At 31.8% G+C, this 27,186-nt stretch overlaps 2 protein-coding genes across 2 annotated transcripts in view; both read left to right on the top strand.

The window, feature by feature from the left end:
* LOC126739532 (uncharacterized) overlaps positions 1–27,186 on the top strand; it is a 40,030-nt gene that overhangs the window by 6,885 nt on the left and 5,959 nt on the right. Inside the window, exon 2 of the mRNA XM_050445278.1 lies at positions 18,237–18,678. Within this exon, the coding sequence (XP_050301235.1) occupies positions 18,237–18,678 (442 nt within the window). The remainder of the gene's footprint in view (positions 1–18,236; positions 18,679–27,186) is intronic.
* LOC126739527 (uncharacterized) lies at positions 21,379–24,920 on the top strand. Its single transcript, XM_050445273.1, has 2 exons — positions 21,379–22,553; positions 22,644–24,920. The coding sequence occupies exon 2, from the start codon at positions 23,792–23,794 to the stop codon at positions 24,530–24,532; it is 741 nt and encodes a 246-aa protein (XP_050301230.1). The 5' UTR covers positions 21,379–22,553; positions 22,644–23,791; the 3' UTR covers positions 24,533–24,920.

Genomic DNA, 27,186 nt, shown 5'->3' with positions numbered 1-27,186 from the left:
TTAGGCTTTATTTCTATCTTTTTCATGAATGAATTTCATCATGAAAACAATTATTGAAAATACTTAAAACACTAAAGATTATAAACATAATATATTCATTTAAAATTTTCTTAAAGTAAAAAAAAGAAAAAGAGAAAATGGCTCTCATAGACATGAAGAGACAATATCTTTAAGAGTTCGGATTGATTTTTGTAGATAAAATAGATAATTTTCTGTGAGGTTTATAATTAGATTTTTTTAAAGATTTTCTAATAAGATTTTGAGATTCCCATTTTAGGTTGTTATAAATCAAAGTCTTAATTAATAAATGCAAAAATTTATCAATATGCTGTGGACATAGTTTTGGTTTATTTATATTTATTTTATCTAGTAATATTTTATTAATTGACTTGCATATATTATTATTTACTTTTAGAGTATGATAAAGTTCATTAAAGGATTTTATCGTATTTTGACACAAATTAGAAAAATTCTCTGATGGGTTTATTAGAGAAGATACATTATTTGATTTAGCAAAGCTTTTATTAATTAAAAATATTTCTATCTTAAAAAACTGAGAATATTGTTTTTACATTTTCTTACATTATTGCACCCACGATACGCACACTGATTAATTTTGCCTAAAGGAGCCATTGTCTCACAAATTAAACACATTTACATATATCTATCTATTTGTGATTATGATATCCAAGAAAATTTTTTAACAACTACCAAATTTTAATACGGCAAACACGAACCTGTGCAAAAACTCTCCCAGACGACTCAGGGATGATCGGCCGATTACTAATGAGAAGCGACGGATGAAATTATTTTCGCGCATACTGGAGAGAATCGCCATCTATTTTTCACGCATTTTTGCGGTCACGCTTTAGCCCATAAGGTTGCGTATCTTCCCAAATATTCAATCAACGCTACTACTATCAAAACCCATTTTTAACATAAGTGTCATCAACATACCGCTTTCATCGAATTTATCAGGACACCCTTGGAAACGATCATAAATCCGAGTCAGACGCAGCATTTGGACGCACACACCCTTCGAGTCGCGTAAACAATCGAGCATCGGACGTCAACGGCAGCGGATTCACCCCCGTCCACCCTCCCGCACGCCATTTTCCGCTCCGCGGAGCGGGTAAACGTTGATTTTTGCACTCGCAGCAATCGGATTAACTTTTCGGGGGGGATGGAGGATTTAAATTTCCTCGTGTATACATTGGACTTTGGGGATGATTATGCGGGTGTTGCTATTCTGCAGAAAAAGTGTCTTCGTTTAAGTACATTATCTACCCAATTTTGGGATATGGTAGATGTACCCCATAAAAATTCCTTCGAACCAGTCACGTTAGTGAAATATGATTGTCCGAAATGTCAACCGGACAGTCGATTAACCTGACTCACATTTTGTGTATGCTTTCATTCCATAATCTCTTCTTATGTCTTCCAACATTTTTATTGTATGAAAAGTCCTCTGCCAGTTTCACTCACATTGTCAATTAACTATTTTCCTCTTCTTTATTCTAGAAGGCGTTTTAATATGTAGTATAACAAACCCAGGTTCGTCCATAAAGAATGGATGAGATAAGTTTTTTTTTTTAATAAATAAGAAAAGATCGAACGAGAAAAAAATAAATAAATAAGAAACCAATACCCTCCCTACGTTGTGTTTTGTAATAGAATCACTCTCTCTTTTACTTACCTCGGATGCGCTTGACAAGACAAAATTAGGGAAACTTGAATTATTAGGATGGTATTAAAGAAAATGCAGTCTTGATAATACACCTACTTAGTTTATTTATGAAAAAAAAATAATGCCGTACTCAGCCTGGAATTCACGAGGGGAAAGAGCACGGCAGAGAAACCCTCGATCTCAATTCCCTAAAAATCGAATCATGCTGAGTAATAAGTTCTTTCTTCGGTTACAACAAAAAAAATAAAGATAATTTATTTACTGTTCCTTTCTAATTCCTCATACATACTATCCATTTAAAACTGAACAGAGTTGGGTTAGTTATCCAGCCATCACTAGAAGGTACTGAGGTCCCATACGGGAGGCTACCCAGCTATGAGTTGAATAGTTGAGTCAATATTCTAGGTATTATCACAGATAAATGGACAAATTCGCGAAACCTATATTTATTTATCTGTGGTATAATTTACGTCTGAATATTCACCCAGTCAGGGTCGAAATGTTAGTTAGATTCAACAAGGCTCTAGCTTACTTTTGAAACACACAAATAATTAAAAAAAAAAAACTAATTTCGAAAATATACCTAAAATTCAGTAAATAAATTATCTCAGGTGATCACTTTAAATATTAATTTTCTCTTCAGCATGAAACAATTTTAGATAAATACATGCATAAGTTATTTCCTCCTATTCACGCAAAATATTAAATTTATAAACATTAATAAAAACATATTTACACATTGCCAATAAAAAAAAAAAACAAACAAACTAATAAGTTGTAAATTTACTAACCTGTAGAAAATCTCAAAAAAAAAAAAAAACCACTTCAACACAAATTAAATATGATTCAATGATTTTTTAAAGTAGTACCCTCGATGGCTAAGTTTTACTTTATGCCTTTCCCTAGTCGCGCGACCGAAACATCTCCAAAAGGCACCGCCCAGAAATACTAACACAAACAACCCTCGGCGCATGAATAGGGCTGTCGTTATACAATAAAAAAAATTAAAAAGATTTTCGACAAAAAACGACTCGACATGCTGAATCCCAAATCTAAACGAATATAACATACTACGCATATAATTTAAAAATAGGTGGTTTTCTTCAAATACCATAAAGAGATTTGGAATAAGTTTTTCTTCGCAAGTATTTAAGAAAAAATCAGTTAATTTCACTTGTCAAATGCAAGAGGACTGGTATTTTCTAGCTTTCTTGGGCAACTGAATAAAATGCATAAGCATTAATGATAATGAACCACAACCATAAGCATGACCCTGAGAAATGAGCATTATTGTGGAAATAGAAAAATCGAGCAGCCTCCGAAGGCAATCATGGAAACGAATGCCATACGGACACTTAATTGAAATGTTTCATAATTTTGAAATACTCTAGAGTTTTATTGTTTCGACAGCTCTTCGTAGTCCACTGTTGGACTCCCCTGGTACTTGTCTAACCTAAGCCCTAAGACTTAGTCCTAACATTCGTTCGATAGCCCTTTGCGTTGTTAGTGTATTTATTAGCTGATTTGATGCTAAGCGTAGTTGTTTCCAGTAGAACTAAGCGTTCTGCGATGTTTCTGGAATATTACATCTCAGTCAGGCATTTCTTAAAGAAGATTTTGATAGTGTCATTCTTCGGACTTCCGCCAAGCTTCATCATTTTACTTGTAACACCTTCGTCTCTTGGTGCTCTCTTGTTTTTTGTTTGGGGTATGATGATGATGATGGGCAATTTCTCGCATTTAAGATTAAGAATTTTTCTCAGATCTGTTATCGGAATCATTTCTTGATATAATGTACTGTATAAATTCTCGGTAATATTCATTAGCTCACTTTTTTCTTCTATGGTGTTCCCGTCTTCAGAACTTTCATATTTATTTATTTTTTTTAATAACCGTTTTCACTAGTTCTGTGTTGTAATGTCTCAGATCACCTCTGATTTTCTTTTCTATAATTTTATTTAGTTCCTTATGTTCAGGGGTAATCATTTTTCTTTTTTTGTGCATAAGGTCTTTCGTTTCTTTACTAATTTTTGTTTGTCTGAGTTTTTTAAATCTGGATCCTGTCATGTCATCTGGTTTAATAATTCTTCACTAGACAACTTACTTTACTTACTCTAGAGATATGTGATAATAATTATTTCGTATTGATTTTCGATTGAAAATTAATATTTATTTCAGACTGCTCCTTAGTACGATCCTGATTCTAATATCACTTATCAAAACATCAACTGACAGATGACGTTTAAGTCGTTATTTATCTGTCAATGTCAGATTTGTACAGGGTACTGACGTAAGAATAAGGTCTGTATTAAGGACAAATTAGGCTTTAGAAATTTTATAATTGTTTATGATTTAAAGATGATAAATTGAAAAATTTGATTTTTGAGGTTATGTGACAATGTTTCTGATAATCGTAAGAATAAAGTGCGTATTAGGAATTATTTGGCCATTTTTTTAAATAATTTTAACATATTAATTAATTCACCCATTTAGCTGAATTTTTTTATTTGGCACTCATCTTAAACGCAATAACTCAATGAGCACACATCCTTCAATGCCCTGCATTGATCCAAACTAGGTCAAAATGTCCATGGAATAATTATGTATCGTGATAATTTTGTAATAGCCAATGGATTTTAAATTATCTTTATCCAATGGAATTTCATCCTGTTAAAAGATGTTTTGAAAAGTATAGTTTGTTTACCTGACTATCAATTGGAGTGGAGAGATATTTTTGAAAAAAGAGGAACCCTTGGACCAATACTAATAAATAAAGAAAAATAAGCTGAATCATATTTTATAGATCCATCAGTCCTTCATATTTTCTTATTCTCTATTTCTCTCCAAATGTATAAGCCATACTATGGATTTAGGTAAATTTCAAGCCCTTTCCAAATTGAAAAGCCATTGGACTCCTATTTTTCTAGATTCATTAAACATCCATTTCTTGTCGAAAACATATTTCATTTTATTGAAATATATTCATTCATGGATGTCTTATGATTTACGAAATTTTTAATCTTATGGTTTGAATAAAATGAGAAGTCATTGATCAAACAATTATAAAAAAGTCTTTGAACATTGGACGTGTTTAAAATAAAAACCAAGGTAAACTTCTAATGGTCCAATTTCGTAACTGATGGACGTCCAAAGGACTTTTTTCACCGAAATTTATGTCATTGGACCTATATTAATTTTTTTTGTTTCATAGTTATTTGGATACATTATGGAGGAGAAAAAGTCACTATCCATTGAACTTTCTATTTTACATATCCCTTTGCATTAACAAACTATTTGTCCAATAGAAGTTTTTATTTAATGGTCCTAGGGCTGGCAAAGTTCGTGACACTTGTATAATCCTATAGACATTCATTAGTTTTTTCAGAAATTAAACATGTATCCACTGAACATTCATATTTCAAAAAAGAGAGAACATTTGGATGTCTATTTCATAGATTTGTGCTATCTGTAAAATACATTTAAATTCGTTTCACTGTTCCTTAGTACGGTCCATATTCCAATGTCACTTATCTGACTGTTGACGTTTAAGTCATCGTTTATCTGTCAGTGTCACTTTGTCAACTGTTTTAGACATAAGAGTGAGGCCGATACTAAGAACTATTTAGGATTTTTACCCAAATTTATCAAAATTTATAATTTATTTAAGGATTTTTATATAATTCTAGTATATTCCTATTTTTCACAATAATGCAATTCACGTGAAAAGTTATTATTTTTGAGCTTATATCGAATTTTTATACTCCCCACCCTAACGTCACTTGTCGGAAAAAACAAATAACACTGGACCTTTAGGTTATTGTTTAATGTCAGGTTGCTTCATATTGTTGATGTAAGCATAATGTCTGTATTAAATATAAATTATGATTTTCTCGAATTTAATTTAAACGTTACTCTGAAATAAAAACATAATTCTCATGTAGTCCGGGATTATATTAGAATAATTATTTTGACAAAGATGATTATACTTGGAAAATCTTCGCTTAAGACTGCTCCTCAGTACGATCCTGATTCTATTGTCACTTGTCAAAATACCAATTGACTTTTGACGTTTAAGTTGTTATTTATCTGTCAATGTCAGATTGCTACAGAGTGGTGACGTAAGAATAAGGCTCGTAGTAAGGACGAATTATGATTTTCTATCCAATTTAATTTGAAATTTTGTATTTATTTATGAGTAATAAGATTTCAAGTAATTGTATTTTTGAAGTTATACTAAAAATGTTTATTTGGCCCTAAATTTAAAAGAAATAATTAAATTAAAATATTTTACTGCTTTTACCTTTTATTTTCCAAAAAAAGAGACACAAGTTCGGCTAAAATACTATCTATGATGGATTAATAAATAAATACAGATTATTCCTAACAATTCGAACCTTAAACCGATTTACATATATAAAATAGTTATCTATGTAACAAGTGTGTAAAATGATAATTTTTTTTATTAATAAAAAATTTGGATATAAATTAGAATGAATTTTTTCTACTACCGAAGAAAACCTTAAAAAAGTCATAAATATTAAGTTACTAAAAAGACTTTTTTAGGCACTAATGCGTAAAAAGTGAAACTTTATAACACATGGAAAGTGTGTAAAGTGAGTACTTTACGCACGGTAGTGGAAAAAAATAATTTCTATTGTTGTTTTTTTAATAATAAGGTCACGTCACTACGTTCTAACCTATCCTTGATCCTATCCTATAAACTCTAATGGTGATGTGTGACATCACACACCATAACCATAATCAACTCATTAACACACGAGAATGGATCGTCTTTCTAATCTTCACCATTCCTGTATTAAATTTTTTTATTTGACAGGTACTTTAATCTATTTCTCTCTACTTCTATTGCACTATTTTGCCCATAAAAATGCCTTTTTTCAACACATTGTCCAATGCAAACTTTACAAGAAATGTCATCAATTTATGTAAATGAAATGATACTGATTTGTAGTTGTAGTAAACTTTTAATCATTATCCAGAAAATATTTAAAAAATTGTATTGAACTGTTTGATAAAACCAGAGTGGAGAAGAGTATCAGATACGACGAAAATTTGGATGAAAGCACTTAATATTCGTATATTGATCGTAAATATATTACGTACTTTCTGGATGCGTTCCTCAGATAAAGTTTTCCAATAACACCAAGCGGTATAGAAGTTTTCCCAAACAAAACTTTTTTAATAAAAGTTTTTCAATATGGCGGTCCTGGTTGCTCTGCTATGAGATTAATTTAGCTTTTCTATAAAAACTTTTATACCAAAGAACAAACATTTGACTATAATTTAAACCCTATTTACCTGAGTTTCCCTATACGGAGACTTTTCCCACTTTTACCATAGCTAGTGAGATCCGGGATGTTATCAGGCGGGACCTGAATCCCCGGGAATTATTGATGTTTCCAACGGCGGATATTCAAAATGGCCGTCTTTATGTTTGAAGAGTTGGCAGTGAGCCAGAAACAAAGTTTCACTGAAAGGTTTTTTCAGATTGGCAACATTGTTTGCATTTATTTAGAAAAACTTAGTTTTTGTCTGTAGGTATGTTTTGTATGCTCATCAATATCATCGAGTTCATGAGTGTTTCAGGGGCAAAATTTTTTTTTTTATAATTTAAAAACAAAAAATTAAAAACTCTGAAATAATTGTTCAATGAAATCAATTCTTTCTGTTTTGTTTTTAATTATAGACATTTTTGTGAAATTTTTCGTTTTTTTTTCTTTTTATTATACACATGCATATTCAAGCGTTTCTGCCTTTCAATGTTTTATTTATGGGCATTTTGTAAAATTAAAAAATAGTTATTTATGTAACAAGTGTGTAAAATGATCCTTTCTTATGAATAGGAAATTTGACAATTTCTATGAATAAAAAATAAAATTTACACACGTGTAACATACAAATTTTTTTTTACTACCGAAGAAAACATTTAAAAAAATCAAAAATAATAAATTACTATACGCACTTGTACGTAAAAAGAACTTCAAAAAAATGTTTGATAAATTAAATGACAAAAATACAAAAAGAGGTATTAAAAACAAAAGAGACTAAAGTAAAAAACAAATAAGAAGAGATAATACTGACACATTAGAAAAACTGTCTAGAATTATCCAAAGCACAAAAACAGGTACAATAACAAAAAATCGTTCGGATAAATGGAGAATATGTACAAAAATTATAGCAAGGGACAAATTATAGTAACATGAAAAAAGGATAAAAACAGACATGCCGAAAGGAAATTTAACGAAGCAAAAGAAGGGTTTAATAAACTAAGAATAAAATTACATAAGCAGTATGCAGAAAAAAAATTTCAGGAAACCCAAGGTGGCTGTAGAACAACATGGAAAACAGAAAACGAGATTTGAGAAAAACAACAAAAAAACACATAAAATGATTGGGGCGGATGATAAAATATATGATATTGCAGAGCAAATGAATCAACATTTTTCAAGTATTGGAAATAAATTAACAAACAAAATACAATAAAAAATAGGAATAAATTTTGCAGAGGAAGGAGAAGAAAGTATTGGCCCAAGAAAAACTGAAGCCAATCTCTAGAAGAATTACAGTTGTCAAAAATAGTAATAACACAAAGTAAACAACAATGGACCAATTTCTTTGAAGTAAAATCCTGGAAAAGGCAATAAAAGCTAGAATGATCGAGTCCATAGATAACACCATCAAATTTGACAAAAATCAGCACTGGGAGCAACAGTAGAGACAGATAACCACAGGTACATATTGTCTGTATATGTTGACCTGCAAAAAGCATTTGATACAATTTTAAAGGTGAGTTGATGTGGCTGTAGGAGTTACTAAACTAGAAGTTAAAAAAAAGTATTATGATTAGCTGTGTTATAATTGACTAAGCTTAACAGCAGGGGAGGTTACCCTGAACTTTTGCAGTCGACAAATTAAGGATATTTCATTACACGATTAGAGCAACTTACCAGAAAAATCGGTAATTAAATAGGAAATCAGCTATTTTGGGAATTCTCAAGCAATAAATGTTTATGAATAAGAAGTGAAAATTCATTGTTTAAAACTTTATTATATAAGTCATCATTTCTGAAGATTGGACGAAACATGTTTAGTTAGGCAAAGCCGCAATTGTCATAAGCAATGTACATTATCGTGAATTTGACACAAGAAAATTACTAAACATATTTAGTTGTGCAATTATGTCTTGTTCAAATCAGTAGTTGAGTTTATTCAGACTAGCTTAGGAATCGAGGATACATGCTCTGCAATATCAAGTGCAAGGAACTTTATAATTTGCTTGTACTTAGAAACTGAATATAACATTGATTTTCCAGTGTTCGTCGCAATATGGCTTCATATTTGTCGTTTAACTTCGATGATATTTCAATATATTCCGATAATAGTTCATCCTGTAATATTTGAACTTGAAACATTATTTTGCTAGTCCTATGGTAGGCACTTTTAGTGTGACACTCAAATCACGAGACAGTTTTACCACTAATAAAAACTCTTTATTTTACTCCCGACAAATGTTTCGCTAACGATATTAGCATCTTCGGGAGAAGATTAAAACTGAGAGAATAGCAAAATTAAATAATCAGTAGCTTCTGCTACTGACCTGCTTAAAAAGATTTTAAATTTAGACTTTGTAGGTGCCTTATATTTCTGTAAAAATGTTATGTTTAAAGTAAAAAATGTAATGGCAAGCTAAAAAATCGAAAGTCATCGATCGATGGTGCTTTTTGTTCAGCTCAGTTTTATTAACCGAAAAATTAGAGATCAGTCCACAGTATCAGAGAATGCACCGTGTACCAAGAACATAATATACTGAAAATACAGTTTCCAACTTTGTTGCAAGTTTATATTGGTTGCACCAAAAACAATCTCAAAAATACTTTTTGGATGTTGGTTCCTATTTAGAAAATGGTTCAATTCCTTGTAGACAAAAGCAATGTCACAATAGAAACGACTGAATCAATTAGAGCTTATATTTTTCAAAGAAGAATTAGAATGCTTGCTAGTTGAGTTATAAATTCTTCTCGAATCATGTGATCAATGTACAACTGTTGGAGATATTTCTGAAGTTAAAAGCGTACAAACTTATATGTTATATCATTACTGCTCCGGTGACGTCGGCTTCCTGCAAATACCCTTTCAACAAACTGAAATTAGTTGTAAATGATTTGTGGACAATAATGGGGGATGATCGCTTAAATTGGTTAATGCTAAAGTAGATGACATTTACCAGCATGCAATCGTTGAAAAATGGCCGGTTTTGAAACATCTCAAGGTAAGAATCTGAGGCAGATTGTTTTATTGATGAAACCCATCTCGAATGATTATCTAATAATTAATTCTTTCTTTTATACTCCTGTTCACAAATAATTGTATATTATTTGCGGTGATCATTGATTTAAACACACACATATGTTGTGCGTTTAATCATTGTTCAATGTTCAAATAACATTGTTTTATAAAGCATGAGCACACGAATATCTTTATTCTACCACGTATTACCCGGAAAGCCGGCAAATTATCAGGTCAGTTGGTATTTTCATTCAAATTAACCTCGCTACGCCCACTCTATACTGTATATTATTAAGAGTAGTCTACTCATGAACAAAATAAGGATTGTCATCGGTATAACATAATAAAAAATAAAAGACTTAGAGGTAACTACTATGCACGTACAAAAGATGGACCGTACTCTATTATAATGTATCGTATTCTGCTTGGTAAATTGTACAAAAAAGGAATTAGGGGCACTTCCAATAGACTGTTTGAGTCTAAGCAGAACCCAAAGAGTAAAACTTAATAATACATTCAGTTATCATTAAGTTTTACTCTTGTCCATGCTATTCCTCTTATACCTAAATGACTTGCAAATTTGTCGAATAAGGAGAATTAATTTGCTTCGCAGATGACACGACCATACTTATTAAAATAATTGGGAGAGTATACGACAGAAAACAGAAATTACCCTAAGAATAAGACTTGGTTTGATTTTAATGAAGTCAGGAGTAAGGTAGTAACTATAATAAAACAACTATGGAGCCTTTGATTATTACTCAAAAGTATGGCTTGAAAATTATTTTAAGAAAACCTAAGTTTTACTCTTCTCAAGCATTTTTTTTCTAAAGCCAATATACTAATGGACTACTAGCGGACGACACCCAGATCTATTTCTCTTTTAAAGATACTGATGTTTGGCAGGCTAATATAAAAATTAATGAAGACCTTAACAATTTATTTATAGAAACGCAAAAGTTACTTTTAAAAGTTAATCCCAATAAGTCCACAGCCATTCTTTTTTGTAGTGATAATAAACGAACAAATATTTTAAATAACTTGCAACTTTACATTAATAATGATACCATAACTTTTAAAAATTCTGCTAAGAATCTTGGACTTTTAATGGATTACAAACTAAGATTTAAGGATCATGTTACTCTTAAAATGAAAAGTGGGTACTCCGCACTGAAAATGATTTATTCGCAAAGGGATTACCTGAATTTGCCTATAAGAAAAATGCTTTGTAAAACATTGGTACTATCTCAATTAAATTTTTGTGACACCATCTATGGCCCTTGTCTTGATTCTTCTGACTCATATAGAATACAAAAACTTCAGAATTCCTGTCTTAGGTTTGTATATGGCATAAGAAGGAGAGAACATATTTCACATAAGCTAAAGGTTGCGGGGTGGTTAAATATGTACAATCGTAGAGTGTTGCATCTTATTTGCTTCTTTTTCAAAATTCTTAAGTCAAGGATTCCTTCATATTTACATCGAAAAGTTAGATATCGGACTGACGTGCACAACTTGAATATTAGAAGAGAACAATTATTAACTATTCCTTCAAACAATAAAGAATTTTTTAAGAGATCGTTTTCTTACTTAATAGCACACTATACTAACAAATATTGTATAAATGATTTTACCATGTCAGAAAAAACTTTTAAGATGAAAACTAAATTAATTCTAATAAATCAATAACAAATTACTCACTTAGAATAATAAAAAATTGTTTTTTATTTTTATTTTTAAATTATAAAATCGAATTATTTATATGTGCCAACCTTTTCCTTGTCCAATTCCAGTTCCTTTTCCTATTCTCTCCTTATCCCATCAGTATGCTTTTTATTCGTGTTGTATTAACTTTCTCCTTTTTTTCTTTAACTGGGAAAATGCTTTTGTTTATTATTTATAAGTGTCATTTATAATTTATAATTATTAAATATATATAAGGCCTCAACAGAATTCAGGGAATCTCGCAGGTGTTGTTCCCTGGAAGTCTGAAAACATGGCCTATTAGTCACCTTCTGGAATTTTATTTGTATTTGTATAAAATTTAAGTTATATAGATATTTTTTAATTGTTTCAATACACATTAAATGTGCTCTTTGTAAAGAACGAACTATTCAAGATGTGATATGCATTTGGTTTATAACAGAATTGTAATTTTGTATTTTTCTGGTGATTAATAAAAGTCTTATTATTATTATTATTATTATTATTAATGATTAACCAAATATGTATTAAATCAGTAGTATGTCAAAAAATATATGTCTTTTTCTGGTGTCGGTATATTAGGGCATTCTTGCCGAAACCTATTTAAAAAATATATTATTCTCACGCTACCCGCCCGCGCCCCCTATATACTAGAAATACTGAACATTTTTGCGGCCATGGGACACATTTACGAAATACAACATTTAACACCAATTTGCACGTGCCCGATCACAATTTAGCACTGTTTGAAAAGAATCTTTGTTATATGGGTGTAAAACTGTTCAATAAATTGCCTATTCATATAAAGAAGATGGATTTTTCTATGTTTAAAAATAATATTTCAGAGTCTCTGCTTAGCTTCGGTACCATACAACTTAGAGGAATTCTTAATAATGGATTTGGGCTCACCACTTGTCTTTAATATTTGCATGTGAAGCATTTTATATATTCAAAGTGTCTCATTAATAATGGTAAATATTTTAACAGCAGATTCCTTTTGAAAAAAAATTAAATTAAATTAACAACCAAGATACAGAATAATAAACTTAATGTATTTTTTGTGTATTTTGGTCATAAATTTAGCATTTATTTTTCGTTTTTACCAAATTTGGACACTGTTTTTTGTTTTATATGGCAAATCTTAAAATTAACCTTTTATGTCATAGAGGGTGCCACCAGCAATGTTTTGATTCTTTTGTAGGTTCCGTAACTTTTTTAGACATGGCATAATTAAATTTTTTATTTAAAATATGCGTTGTGCAAGCATTTCTGCTTAAAAAAGGTATACTTCAAAAATCTCGCTACGATTCAGCCTTTTCGAGATATTTACATTTAAAGTTTTCAATGCACTCAACAAAACAGCATAAACTACTTAAATTGCTTTACTACATGACTGTTTATAAATGACTCCTCCAAAACAGGTATATTTGCTGTAACTTGAATTTCACAATAAATAAATAAAGCTTTTATTTCATAAGACCAATACAGTAAATGGCATGGAAAACGTCAGAAGAGAGAAAAAAAAATGAAACATACTTACCAGCATTATACATAAGGCTTTCAATTCTTTAAAAACTTTTAGAATAGACAGTACTATGCAAGTAAGAAAAAAATATATATTCAGGATGAATAAATAAATATATCCCTGTCTATATGAGAGTTGGGTGTCCCATTAATAATGGTAATTTTTTTAACAGAAGAGTCTTTTTGAAAAAAATTAAGTTAAGTTAAATTTTACTAGTCCGAAAGTCAAAGAGTGTGTATCGGATAATCAAAATATCATGCAGGATTTGGTAGGTAATTTTATGGGAAACCTATCGGTGGGTCACTTAAATATTAGGTCAATGAATACAGGATTTGACGAATTTTCTTGGTATATGTCGCAGTATCCTTTTGATTTTTTTGCCCTTACGGAAACCTGGCTAGATAAAAACTGTGACACCCAATGTTTCAATTTGCCAGGATATAAGTTAATAAGACAAGACAGAGAGGGCCGTGGTGGAGGAATTGCACTATATATAAAAAATTCTGTAACATTTAACAACTTAAATTTGGCTTTTAATAATTTGGAAGTATTGGGCATATCATTTTTAATTAAAAAACGACCTTTCGCCCTTATTACGATCTATCGTGCACCTGCCAATAGCATACCAGCTTTGTTAGATAACTTGGAGGATCTTTTTAGGTTAACTTTAAGTTTCGATTACGTAATTATAACAGGCGACTTCAATATTGATTTTTTAAAACAAAATACATATTCAAATAGATTAAAATTTATTTTAGAATATTTCAATGTTTCAGAGCGTATTACAGAACCAACAAGAATTAACATGAACACTGGTGATGGTACCCTTATTGATTATATAATTTGCAGTAATGATTTGGTGTCATTAAACTCAGAGTCGCTTGCCATAGCAGAAACAATCACGGATCATAATCTGATTTATTCAATATTTCAATATGATAACATAAAGGTTAAAAAAAAATCCATGACTTTCAGAGTTTGTAACAACATAAATATGGAAAATTTTATAAACGATGGTTTGCTTATAAATTGGGATCAGATGTACCGCCTTATAGATATTAATGACAAAGTGAAGTTTTTTAATGAACATATTTTACAGCTTTTAAATACACATGCTCCGACTAAAAATAAAATTATTAAAGAGAAAATATACTGTCCATGGATAACCGAAAATATAAAAACTCTTATCAAATTACGTGATCGTGCTCATAAAAAATATCTGAAAAGTAAATCTCGGCCTCATTTTGAATATTATAAACAGCTAAGAAACTACACAAAACATGCTACAATACGAGAAAAAATAACATTTTTTAATCAATTATCAAACAAAAAAGGACAAGAATTTTGGAGAATAGCAGATAAACTATTCTTAACCAAAGGAAAAAGATATCAAAACGAGCTACCTACTAACATATCAAATCCAACAGATATTGGCAATTTTTTTAATACTGTTTCCACCCTACCTGATACTACAAGTAAAGAATGTATTGAATTTTATCAAAATAATACCATAAATAATATAAAACTTAATTTCCAGCTTTTGGACCAAGACAATATGATTAAAATAATCTCGACTATTAAATCAAATGCAACGGGAATCGATGGTATTTCTATAAAAGATATAAAATTGTGTTTGCCTTTTTGCTTAAGTCCTTTATTGCATATTATTAACGAATGTATTCTTCAACAAAAGTCTCCAAATGTGTGGAAAAGGGCAATTATTAAACCCATTCCAAAAAATTCAAATCCAAAAGAGCATAAAGATCTCAGACCAATTAGTATTCTACCAGCATCATCCAAAATTCTGGAAAAACATATTTTTAATCAAATTTCAAATTTTGTTGATAAACATAAAATAATCCCCGATTGTCAATCCGGTTTCAGAAAAAACTTTAGCACGTCTACAAGTTTGGTGGGTATTTTAAATGATATTAGGGTAAATGAGGAGAATGGTCAGCCAACATGTATGGCCTTAATGGACTTTAGTAGAGCTTTTGACACGATTAACCATGATATGTTATTGGCAAAATTAAAATATATTGGTATTTCAGAGAGCGGTGTAAATTTTTTCAAGGATTATTTGCGTAATAGAGACAGTTGTGTTATGGTGGTTCGGCAGTCTGAAAAGCATTACTCAGAATTTACACCTTTTAACCAGGGAGTACCTCAAGGCTCTATAGTATCGCCGTTACTTTTCTCTATTTACGTGGCTGATATGTACAAAGTAATAAAACACGCCACTTTGCAACAATATGCCGATGATTCCCAAGTTTATATTCCAATTCACCTTAATAATATAAATCTATTCTATCAAAATTTTAATAGTGATTTAATAAGTCTACATAAATACGCAGAAAATCATAATCTTAAGCTTAATGCCACAAAATCTAAAATTCTTATTATGTGCTCCAACTTTAATATAAGGCAAAGGCTCGAACACAACTTATCCTTAAATCCTATATCTATTGATAATACTTCAATTCCTGTTGTTTCCGAGGCAAAAAATTTAGGCGTTATATTTGACAGCTCTCTCTCTTTTGAATTACACATAAAAAATAAAACGAAAACTGCTTATTTACGTTTAAAAAAACTTTTTAAGTTTAAGCGAAATTTATCGGCAAAACAAAAGTACTTATTGTGCGATAGTCTTATTTTGTCATTGTTTGATTATGGTGACTTAGTCTATGGAAATTCTTTATCTTCACAAAATAAAAAAATTATACAAAAAGTCCAAAATTCCTGTATGAGATTCTCTTATAGTATCCCCTACAGAAACCATATATCGCCTTATCTCAATAATAATAAAATATTAAATATGAACAATAGAAGAAAGCTACATATGTATAATTTTGTATATCGCATAGTAAATAATAATCAACCATTTAATTTAAGAAGTCAGTTTCAAGAATTCGAACATGCGCATGCCACACGAAATAACGTTTTTATCGTACCATTGCATAGAAGCGCAGCATTTCAACGTTCTTTTAAGTATGTAGCTGTTCAAATGTGGAATGGCTTAAACAATGACATAAAGCAAATGCCCTTGGGAGCTTTCTCTGCTCAAATAAAATCTAAACTACTTATGGAACAAATAATTGGCAATTAATTCAAGTAGGGTGATATATAAAATATATAAAATGGGATAATGCGTATAATAACATAATACAAGAAATAGTAACATGTAACAGAAGATATACATGTGTATATAATATGCTAATTTTCAGTGGAATGTTCGGAGATTATATTTTAAAATCCCGCTTTTAGTTTTATTTTTTCTTTTTCCGTAACATACATACGTATATTTTTTAATAGCCTAGGCCGATGCACGCATCTTGGGGTTATTTTTTGGGGTCTTTTTTCGCCTCGTCTGTCCTCTCTCCTTGCGCTCGTCCGTTGTCGCACTGCCGCTGCCTGTCTTAAAATCTTAGGTTAATTAATTCTATATCTTACTTTGCATTCCTATATAAAAACGTTATTTTTATTTTTGTAAAATTGTTTCTGTAAATTGTAAAGGGCTTTTTCATCCCTTCTTTGCTTGTGCTAACTAGGGAAAACGGTTTTATAATCGAGAGAATAGTCCTATTTGTCAATGTAATTTTTTTTTCTCTTTGTAATTTTTATTGGCCTATAAAACTGTACATTTTGACAAATAAACCATTTTTGATTTGATTTGATTTGATTTGAAAGACAACCAAGATACAGAGTGATAAACTTAACGTATTTTTTTTTACATTTTCGACATAAATTTCGCATTTATTGTTCGTTCTTTTTTTCGAACAAAAATTTGGAATATGGTTTTTTTTATACGGCAAATATTAAAATTAACCTTTAAAATATGTCATTAACAGTTTTGCCTAAAAATGGTATACTTCAAGAATCTTGCTATGATTAAACCTTTTCGAGATATTTACACTTAAAGTTTTGAATGCACTCAAAAAAACAACATTTATAAACTATTTAAATTACTTTATCAAACTTCGAATAAATGATAAAATGCAAAATATAAATAAAAACGGGGAAAATAAAATAATCATTTCGAAATGAGCAATTATTTCTTAAGATTCGGCAGTCTTTCAGTAAAAGAATTTTAAAATGTATTGAAAGAAATGAAGATCATAACGAATATTTACTGGCAAATCTGGGAAACGTAATTTTTAAAATTTGCCATGTAAAAAGAAAAGGAACAAACAATAAAGACGAAATTTATAGGGAAAATTCAAAAAAATACATTGAGTTTATCACCCTGTATCTTGGTCGTCTTTGACTTGCGAACTAGTAAAATTTAACTTAACCGCATTTTTTTTCAAAAGGAATCTTCTGTTAAAATATTTACCATTATTTATGGGACACCCTGTATATATTTTTTCTTACATTTGTATTGTTTTGTCTATTCTAATAGATTTAAATTGAAGGCTGGTGAGTACGTTTCATTTTTTCCTCTTCTTCTGACATTTTCCATGCCATTTACTGTATTGGTCTTATGAAATAAAAGCTTTATTTATTTATTGTAAAATTCAGGTACTGTTACCAGTAAATATACCTGTTTTGGAGGAGTCATGTATAAACTAAATAAATAAATAAATAAAAATGAAAAGGTTGTGTATCGTAACCTAAAGATTTCCTGGAAATGCAAAGACAGCTAAACAAAAGAAAAACAAATTATTAAAGCTTTTGTTATTATAATTTAAAAATTGGCACCTCTATAATATTTAAATCGTCTAAGACCTCGGTACCGAATTAATTTGAATCTGATTTAAGGTAATAACAAAAAACTGTCTTCACCTTTAGGTTTTCGAGTTATAAGCAATTTGTGACTACTTAAAAAAAATACATTTCCTCTCCCCAGTCACCGAATCAACTACAATTTTAAACGCCGAACTTTATCAAAAAAAAAGCCCCAATTTAGCAACTATTCACCGACCCTCTCCCCCAATTACCCCCCGATAAAACAACACATTAACCCTACCGGCGCCCCTGACAAACCCTAAAACAATTTTTTTCTTCGCATCGCAGCCTCGCGTCAATATTCCCGGGAGTCCTGCTGCTCCTGAACTCCGCCCTCGCAGCGAGTTACTCCCGTTTCGTGACGTACGACGAGGGCGATTCCGTCCTGCAGCCAATCCTCTCGCAGAGTCGCAGGACGCGGATTTGCAGCGAACTGTGCATGTCCGGGTTGGGCGGGACGCCCTGCGGGGATTCCTGCTTCGATCTCATCCCCACGAATTTGCCCCTGGTGGGGCAAAGTAGTCAGGGTTCAGCCGGCAACGGGAGCAGTAGCGGTGCGAGTGGCGGTGCTAGTAAGTATAACGCCACCACGCGTGACGGTGCCTGTAGCGTGTTGTGCAAGAACCAGTTGGGGTACCCGTTGTGCGGCTGTACCTACGATACGACCAAAGTCTACGCACCGGATTTTGTGGAGATTTGTTCCACGTATTGTGTGGATTATGGATATCAGGTAAAGATGTTCAAACAAAAAAATTCTTGGATGAGCCATTTTTGTAATAAAAAAAAAAAATTATCTATGTTGTACATATTAAATTTGTTAGTGTGCGTGTCCATATTGAGATTTTTTAATAAAAATTCACGTTCCGTTCGCTTCGTGACAACAAGACTGATTTACCATAGATTAATACTTCGTAAATAGGAATTTCCTTAGAAATATGATAAAGGTAAAATGAGCATAGACCACTGCGCATTTAATTTTAGGCAAATACATAGGGCTCTTTCTGTTACGGCTGATCAGTTGTTTTTGGCAATAAATTTTGTTATAAATTTGATCAGGTTATTCATTTTATTCATTATATTCTATATTGTTATTCAATATGTTATTCATTTTATTCTTTCTGCTTACAAATCGAAATTTCAATATTTGTTTTGTATTTAGAATATGTTAGCTTTTTTTAGATTTATATGTGACACGATTCATACCACATGTGAGATTTCATATATATTCTCATGTAAACTATTATGGATTTAACTCTTCAAACTAGTATGGCTTTAATAAACAACAGTTCCTACATTCTTTACGTTTTTAATAAAAAACTGTTGTGTCTAAATTTTAAAAAACTAGAAGAGAGTGACAGATGTCTTTATTTGATTTACGAGATTTCAATTAACCCGATAGAAAAAATTCTTAATAATTGCTGTAATCACCAAAAAAAGACAAATTATATGTATAGTATGTGCACTTTTTATTCATATGTGATAATTTTATATGCTTTTAAATTAATCCACCTAACAATAATAACTTAACAAATAATAATAATTTTTGAATAGGTTAATAATGATTAGTCGATCTTTCCCATCAATAACGTTACCTCTACTCATTTTTACAGATTACACAAACGTTAATAATGCTCCAAACATGCATCTGTCAAAAAACTTCTGCTGTGCTATAAATCTAATGATTTTACAGAACCCGGGCCTACTTTATTGTTAGTGAACTTGAGGCTGTATATGCGTAAAGAATTTTATTATCAACGAAACTTTGCCGCAATATTGAATATCATCGAAGTGTTTAGTAACACTGAAAATCTATTTTAGAGGTAACAATTTCGATGAATGAATGAACCATCAATTTGTTTTATCATGTAAACATTACAGCTATATAGTGTAAAAGTCCTATGATAAGACAAAAAGATTGGCATTTTCATTTGTGGAGAAAAGTCTTTCCGCCCTTCCGCGGGTTAGGAATAGCCACTCCACTTCAAGAATGGACTTCTACTTATAAATATTAACCCATTAGACTCTGAAACTATATTTTTCCGAATTTGTATATTTTTTCCTTAAAAACGGTCAATAGAAGGACCCATAAGTTAAGAAAAAATCATGTTTTTTTTTTTTCAATTTCCAGTTTTGGAAAAAACGGCGGTCCTTTTAAAAAGACGGTAGGATAAAGGGCTACTATTAGAAAAATAAGTAAAGACTTGCTTAAGTAATGCTTAGCAAAATACTTAAAACTTAAACTTAAAAACTAATTTGTATGATAGTCCACAAAACAGTTTTTTGGGTGAAGACCAACTTCACATTTTTGGCACGCAAAATTTGCTTTTTTGTGGCACACAGCACATTTCTTCCGCTGACTCTCGTGATATGTAACTAAATGATCTAGTCTATCGTAACGTGAGAATTGGAATGCAGTTTTTGGCAATTCGAAGGTCCTCTCTAAATTGTTTTCCTGTACGTTTCGAGCAGCTGTGTTCCTAGGTCCCTTCTAAACTGAAGTTAGTCAAGAGTACCACCATTATTCCTATGGAGTTGCCACGAGTTTTGTGAGGCCATGTCTACACAGTGGGAAAATAACGGAAAATACCACTTTTTACCTCGTACTGAAACTCTATATTGGCTTATGTTTTGGTCACTACGGTCTACCCACATTTTCGTTGTATGCCTTGATCAATTGAGGCTGATCTATATAAACATGCTTTTTTTCAGCCTGTGAAAATCGTTTGACCTTATTTACTGGCAAAACTGAACATGCATTGGTGGCTAAAGTAACAACGCTGTTGTCATTCCATTTGCATAATGCGATTTCATTATCGGCAACACCCCATTCAAATGTACCTCGTGTCTTTTTCTTCAGAACTGCCGCATTGCTAAATGGAGATTGTGGGATCCGGTTTTCACGTATAGTACCAGTTGCCTTGATGTTCCTCAATTTTAGCTCCTTTAGAAGTGACAAAGATGTGAAAAAATTGTCAAAAAATATGTGAAAGGGCTGTAAGGCATTTTCTGTAAAACATCTGCATATTCTAGAACAACTGACGCTCACAAACCCAGGTGTTTATATTTGTCCGGAATTGTTGTCGACGCACCTTGGTAGGGATCAAAACATAGAGAAATGAATATTAATAATAATATTAATAGATATTTGCTAGCAAACATCCCCCCTCTTAGCTGAAACATTTATGAATCACTTCGAAAGTAATAATATTTTGAATAACAACCCCTACCTATCTAATATACTGTAGTATTATAGATATGTAGATGACTGCATTTTATTATGGAATGGCAATAAACAAAATCTTAGTGATTTTCTATCATTCATTAATAACATTCATCCAAAAATAAAATTTACATTAGAAGTGGAAATCAATAAAACCATAACCTTTTTAGACTTACTTATTAAAAACGTAAATAATAAACATGATTTTGAGATATATGAAAACCTAGCCACACTGGAACAATCATACACAATGAGTCATTCCATCCTTTTTCACATAAAGTAGCAGCTTTAAATAGTTATGTAAATAGAGCACTACAGATTCCTCAAACAACTGAAAGCAGGGATAGAGAGTTGAATATTATCAAACAAATTGCCCAAACTCATAATTTTTCTCCCAATTTAGTAGACAAAATAAAAAATAAATTTCTATTACGTAATGCGTTCCAAAATGTCTACATACCACATCAAACAATATTAAGTAATCAGCCAGTAAATAAGTTCATTTCACTTACATACAATGGAGCAGTTTTTTATAAAATCCAACGAGTTCTAACTTCTTTAAATGTTAAGGTTGCCTTTAAATCGAGCAATTTATTAGGTAACTTATTGATTAATAATAAAGACAAAACGGATCCGTTATCTTGTAAAGGAATTTATAAGCTATATTGTGAGTGTGGTTATTTTTATGTAGGTAGAACGAAGCGTAGTTTTAAAGCTCGGTTTAGCGAACATGACCGATGCATTAGACAAAACAATCCTGAGTCATTATTTGCTAAGCATATTATGGAGACCGGTCACCCATCGAATCTACTAGATAATTACAAGATCTTACATAGAGTTCAGGACAACATAAATCTAAATAATCTTGAATTACTCGAGATTAAAAGATCTCTCAAAAAAGAATATGATAAATCTCTTAATATTCAGATTAACATTCCTGAAACTAATTTAATTAATATTTTATTTGAATAACTCTTCCCTCCCTTTCCGGTTAATTTATTTTAATAAAAACCCCGTTGTTTTCTTAATATAAACTGGTAGAGACATCTGTTTAACAGTTTTAAAATATTTTAAAGTTACTGTGGGTACCGCTATCTAGTACCCATTCGGTTATAGGATATAAAATATAGATTTCTTTGTAACGTTCTTTCTTAATTATGAAAACTAGATATAGATGACTCTGTTGGTCAGATTAGTTTGAATGGCGGTTATCATAGTTTTTAGATCGTTTTGTCTATTGTGTTGTAACGGTGCTTTTTAGATGTTATTGTTTTAAACCTAAGTGTATTATTTGTTATCTTACGATAAGATTTACTTGCTTAATTTTAGCTGTACCGTTCTATATGTGCTTTTGTTTTGTTTTGACAAATCTCGTTTTTAACAATGTAAGTACGCTTTAAAATTCGATTTTATTTAGCATTTTACCAATTTTTGATAAGCGTAGTATCTATGTAAATTGTGTCTTTTACTTTTAGTCCTCGACCTGATGATGCGATGATATTGTAATCGCGAAACCGGTCGTCATAATAAAAGGAATTTCTGGTGAAATAAGACCTTTAATTTCTACTGTGTTTGCTAGCAAATACCTATAAAAATACATCCCAGAACATGGACACCATTCTCCAAACTATAATATTAATACTTTTAATTACTCTATGGATCAAAATAAACAATGTATCCAAGGCGTAGGATACCTACCCCGACCTTATAGACTTGCCTCGAATAAATTGCTTACCGCTATCTCTCCCAAAATACGGTACCATGGCCTCATCAAGGCTGTGATTCTCTTCAACTGGGGCATAATCAAAAAATTTTTTATTTAGGCTCTTGAAAAGAGGACGCAGTTTAGAGTACTTGTCTTTTTTATCAAGGGAAGTATTATCACTGCAATGAATATTACTCATTATGAATTGAAATCTATCTCTGGAAATAGCGGCTACTATAAGTTTATTCTGGGTATCGTTGCAATTTTGCCAATACATATGTCGCCTTGGAACAGTTGTATATCCACTGACAAGTAACACCCCTATGAAGCAGTACATCTCGTCTGCAGTAACGTTACCGGGGCGGTTTTTTTGCTGTGGATAAATATTGGTAAAATTGACAATTTCTCCTACCAAGTTCTCATCAAAGAACAGCTTGAAAATATGTCCAGGGGAACGATTGCTTTGTGCAGTTTGAACTGATTGCCATTGCATAAACATAGACTCTAAATCTTTATTGAGAGTATAGTCAAACGTGTTTAGGTCGCCTTTCAACAAAAGTGGACAGTGGTAGATCGTCATCACTGTCCCAGTCGTCTTCACCTTCTACGTCAAATTCAATTTCCGCCGGGGCTCTTAGTTGCACTCCTTTATCGAGATCTTTATCGATATCGCAGTTTTCGTTGGTATTTTCGGGTGGAAAAATTGTAATGCCTGTAGGAATGTCCGACGTAGAGTCATTCTCCAATTCCTAAGATTTCTGCCATGGTTAGTGGCTTTTTCCAATACCTGTAAAAAACCACATAGTAAAGGGTGATTCAAATTGAGTTTCCACATTACAATTTTTTTTTTTTGAAACGCTCCTGAATTTGTCAACGGCAACGTGACATTTCTAACGTCAAAATATAAACAAAACAGTCATGGAGCAATATACGACCGAACAACGTGTTAAAATTATCCAAGCCTATTATGAAAACGGCCGATCAAGGAAAAATACATTTCGTGGTTTACGTGAATTTTTTGGCGCACAAAATCGGCCTTGTGAGAAGACAATTTGGAATTTGGTACAAAAATTCGAGCAAACTGGATCCGTCGCTAACATCAAAACTCCTAGGCATGCTCGTAGAGGTCGGTCGGAACACAATATTGCTATTGTTGCCGAAAGTGTGAACGAAAATCCAAGAACATCGATTCGTCATCGATCGCAGCAACTGGACCTTACATATTCCACTACACAGCGGATTTTAACAAAAGATTTGCAGTTACACCCATACAGAGTCCAAATAACGCAGGAATTGAAGCCTAGGGACCATCAACAGCGCCGTGTATTTGCCGAATGGATAAGAGAACAAGGGGCAAATTTTCCAATGAAAATAATCTTTAGCGATGAGGCACATTTTCATCTTGGGGGCTTCGTAAATACTCACAATTGCCGTATTTGGGGATTAGAAAATCCAAGACAGATTGTTGAAGTGAAAATGCATCCTCAAAAGGTGACTGTTTGGTGTGCCTTTTGGTCCGGAGGCGTAATTGGTCCATTTTTCTTCGAGGATCATGCGGAGAACGCTGTTACGGTTAATGGCGTTCGCTATCGGAACATCATAACAGAATTTTCCTGGGAACAGTTGGAAGATATGGACATCGAAGATCTCTGGTTTTAACAGGACGGTGCCACCTGTCACACATCAGGAGAAACGATCCAAGTACTGCGCGGCAAATTTCCAGGTCGCGTTATTTCACGTAACGGTGATATCAATTGGCCGCCGCGATCCTGTGATTTAACTCCCTTAGATTATTTTCTATGGGGGTATCTTAAGAGCAAAGTCTACAAGAATAACCCGAACACCATTGCGGAGCTGAAACAAGAGATTAGACGCGAAATTACCAACATAGGTCCTGATTTGTGCCACAGAGTAGTCGAAAATTTCTCCAAACGGATTACGTCATGCCACATGAGCCGCGGCGGTCATTTACATGATGTCATCTTTCATACATAATTGTAATTAACTACCTTCAAGGGGAAAATAAATATTTTTCTATAATTTTCAATTTCTTCTTTTTTTTTTAATATTTTTAATGTGGAAGCTCAATTGGAATCACCCTTTAGTATATAATCCTACCGTCCTTTTAAAAGGACTCGTTTAATTGAACGCTCCTGGATTGATCAAGAAGTGTGAAACATAACCACAAATATATAAAAAGGTCAGTATGTTATGTTATTTGTTAAAAACAATCAAAACAAGAACGGAAAAATAAACGGGTTTTAACATATCTTACCTTGAGTCACTCATTGCAAAATCACTAGAAACACAGCGTGTTTTATTCGTCACTATCGATCCAAAAATTATCAAAATCCTAACGATCGCGATTGACCTTGTTTAAGATGTTAACTAAATAAAATGTGACACTGGCCACATCTTCAAACCGTCAGCTGAATCAGAAAAATACAGGTTTCTTTTTGAAATCCTTTTAAAAGGACGGTAGGCGGAAATGGGTTTATACAACACCCACTCAAAGACAAGGCCTTAGTGCTTGGCGCGTGACGTCATCGATGTGGGCCACCGATTTTTTAAAAACCAAGGGATTTCATATGCTAATATCTCAATATTTGGCTTATTTTAAAAAATGTTAGGAATAGAATAGAGTTCAGGAAACATTCAAAGGTATGTTTTAGTTCTGGTTGAATGTCAGGTTAAATATTATGGTGTAATATTAAATGCAGACTCCTAACTCCCCTACATCTGCGCCAAAATTCAACATATGTATTTAGGTATTTATAATAATTTTTTTATACCATCAAGTAGTAAAAAATGTTATTATATATACACATAAATACATATATTGACTTTAAAAGCTTAAAAAGCTTATCATATAGTTAATGTAATTTTTTAATTGCAGAAAAAGAAGCAAATTTTTTCTTCGAAGTGTCAAAATCAGGAAAATAAAATGTTTGGTCTGGTTTAGAGTTAAGCCAATTATTAAATACACATTTAAGTAAGTGAACTGTGTCAAAAAGGTAAAATAATGGTCTCTGATTATAAACAATGCTAAGTTGGTCTGCAGAAAGAAAAATGACTCACGGCTTTCCCGTTAATGGCATTATTATCACTTATAAAAAAAACTAAGTACCCAATCTCCTCTAAATTTCAATAATTGTCTTAATAAAATTATGAAGTATGTCTGATGTAATTTTGGAGATGGAAGCTATGTGAACTACTTCCTTAAAGCTAGAACACACACTTGTAATCATAAAAGTAAATGCTGAGGAAGCTAGAGACTTATTATTGACTGATGTTCCAGTGATATTACCGCCTTTATAGTCCATGTAAGGGTCAATATGAATTTCATCAAAAAGTAATGTCACAAATCTCCCATGATCCTTTAGTAAACTAAACACATTTCGGGCATAAGTTAAAAACATTTTTTTTCATCTATGTGGGGATCGATCATGTGTTTGTTACAAATACCCATTATAGTTTGAGGATGTGGTAAAATTAGGGATCCATAATCTCTTAAATACTTGTACGCATGAGGACTAATCACGAACTTAAAAATATATGGTAAGGTATATTTCTAAGTTCGTGGGACTAATAGTATAGATTATAGAAGTCAAAATTATTGTACTACTTGAATATATGTACCTTTTCTTTGCAGTTGTAAGCAAAGCTAATTATTCACAAATAAAATCTAAAGCATGCACTATTTTGTTGTCTTCAATGTTTTTAACACTTTTTAGTATGTTTGACACAAAATTGAACACACGTTTTATTTTATTTATGTCATTTGATGGTTTGACATGATCGAGAATAGTATTGCCAAGGGTATTGGTAGCAGTCTCTGTAGCAGTATTTGGATATTAAGTCACAGTCAGGGTTGTCATTATTGGTAACATTTTCCTCCAAAGGCAGGATAATAATAGTAAGGTCTATTGCTTCAAGTATTGCATATAAATCATCTAGGCTCAAAGTCATCTCTGTGTATGGCTTTTACCCATTTTCGCCTTAGATTTATATGCTTAGGAAAACCGAAGGCATGCACTTTAGGTTCGTTTTTATAGTTTCCGTTACAACCCGGAACACAACACTTTTGAGGCATATTTACACTCTGGTATTAACTACAAGCCGAGAGAGTTTGTAGAGGTGTTATTGGTTTATATGAGTTACTTTATGGTACTGTGAACTAAATTATTTTTTTACTAATTGGGCTAAGTATAATGGGATGGATTTGATAAAACTTTCTATTTACGACATCCCTATCTATTTGAGAGTTTCTAAAGACCATATTCTCAGCATATTTAAGATGAGCTTTAACTATT

Source organism: Anthonomus grandis, chromosome 8 (assembly GCF_022605725.1).
Source record: "Anthonomus grandis grandis chromosome 8, icAntGran1.3, whole genome shotgun sequence".
Lineage (NCBI taxonomy): Eukaryota > Metazoa > Arthropoda > Insecta > Coleoptera > Curculionidae > Anthonomus > Anthonomus grandis.
Note: the sequence above shows the minus strand (reverse complement) of the source record. Positions and strands in the feature narration are given on the sequence as shown.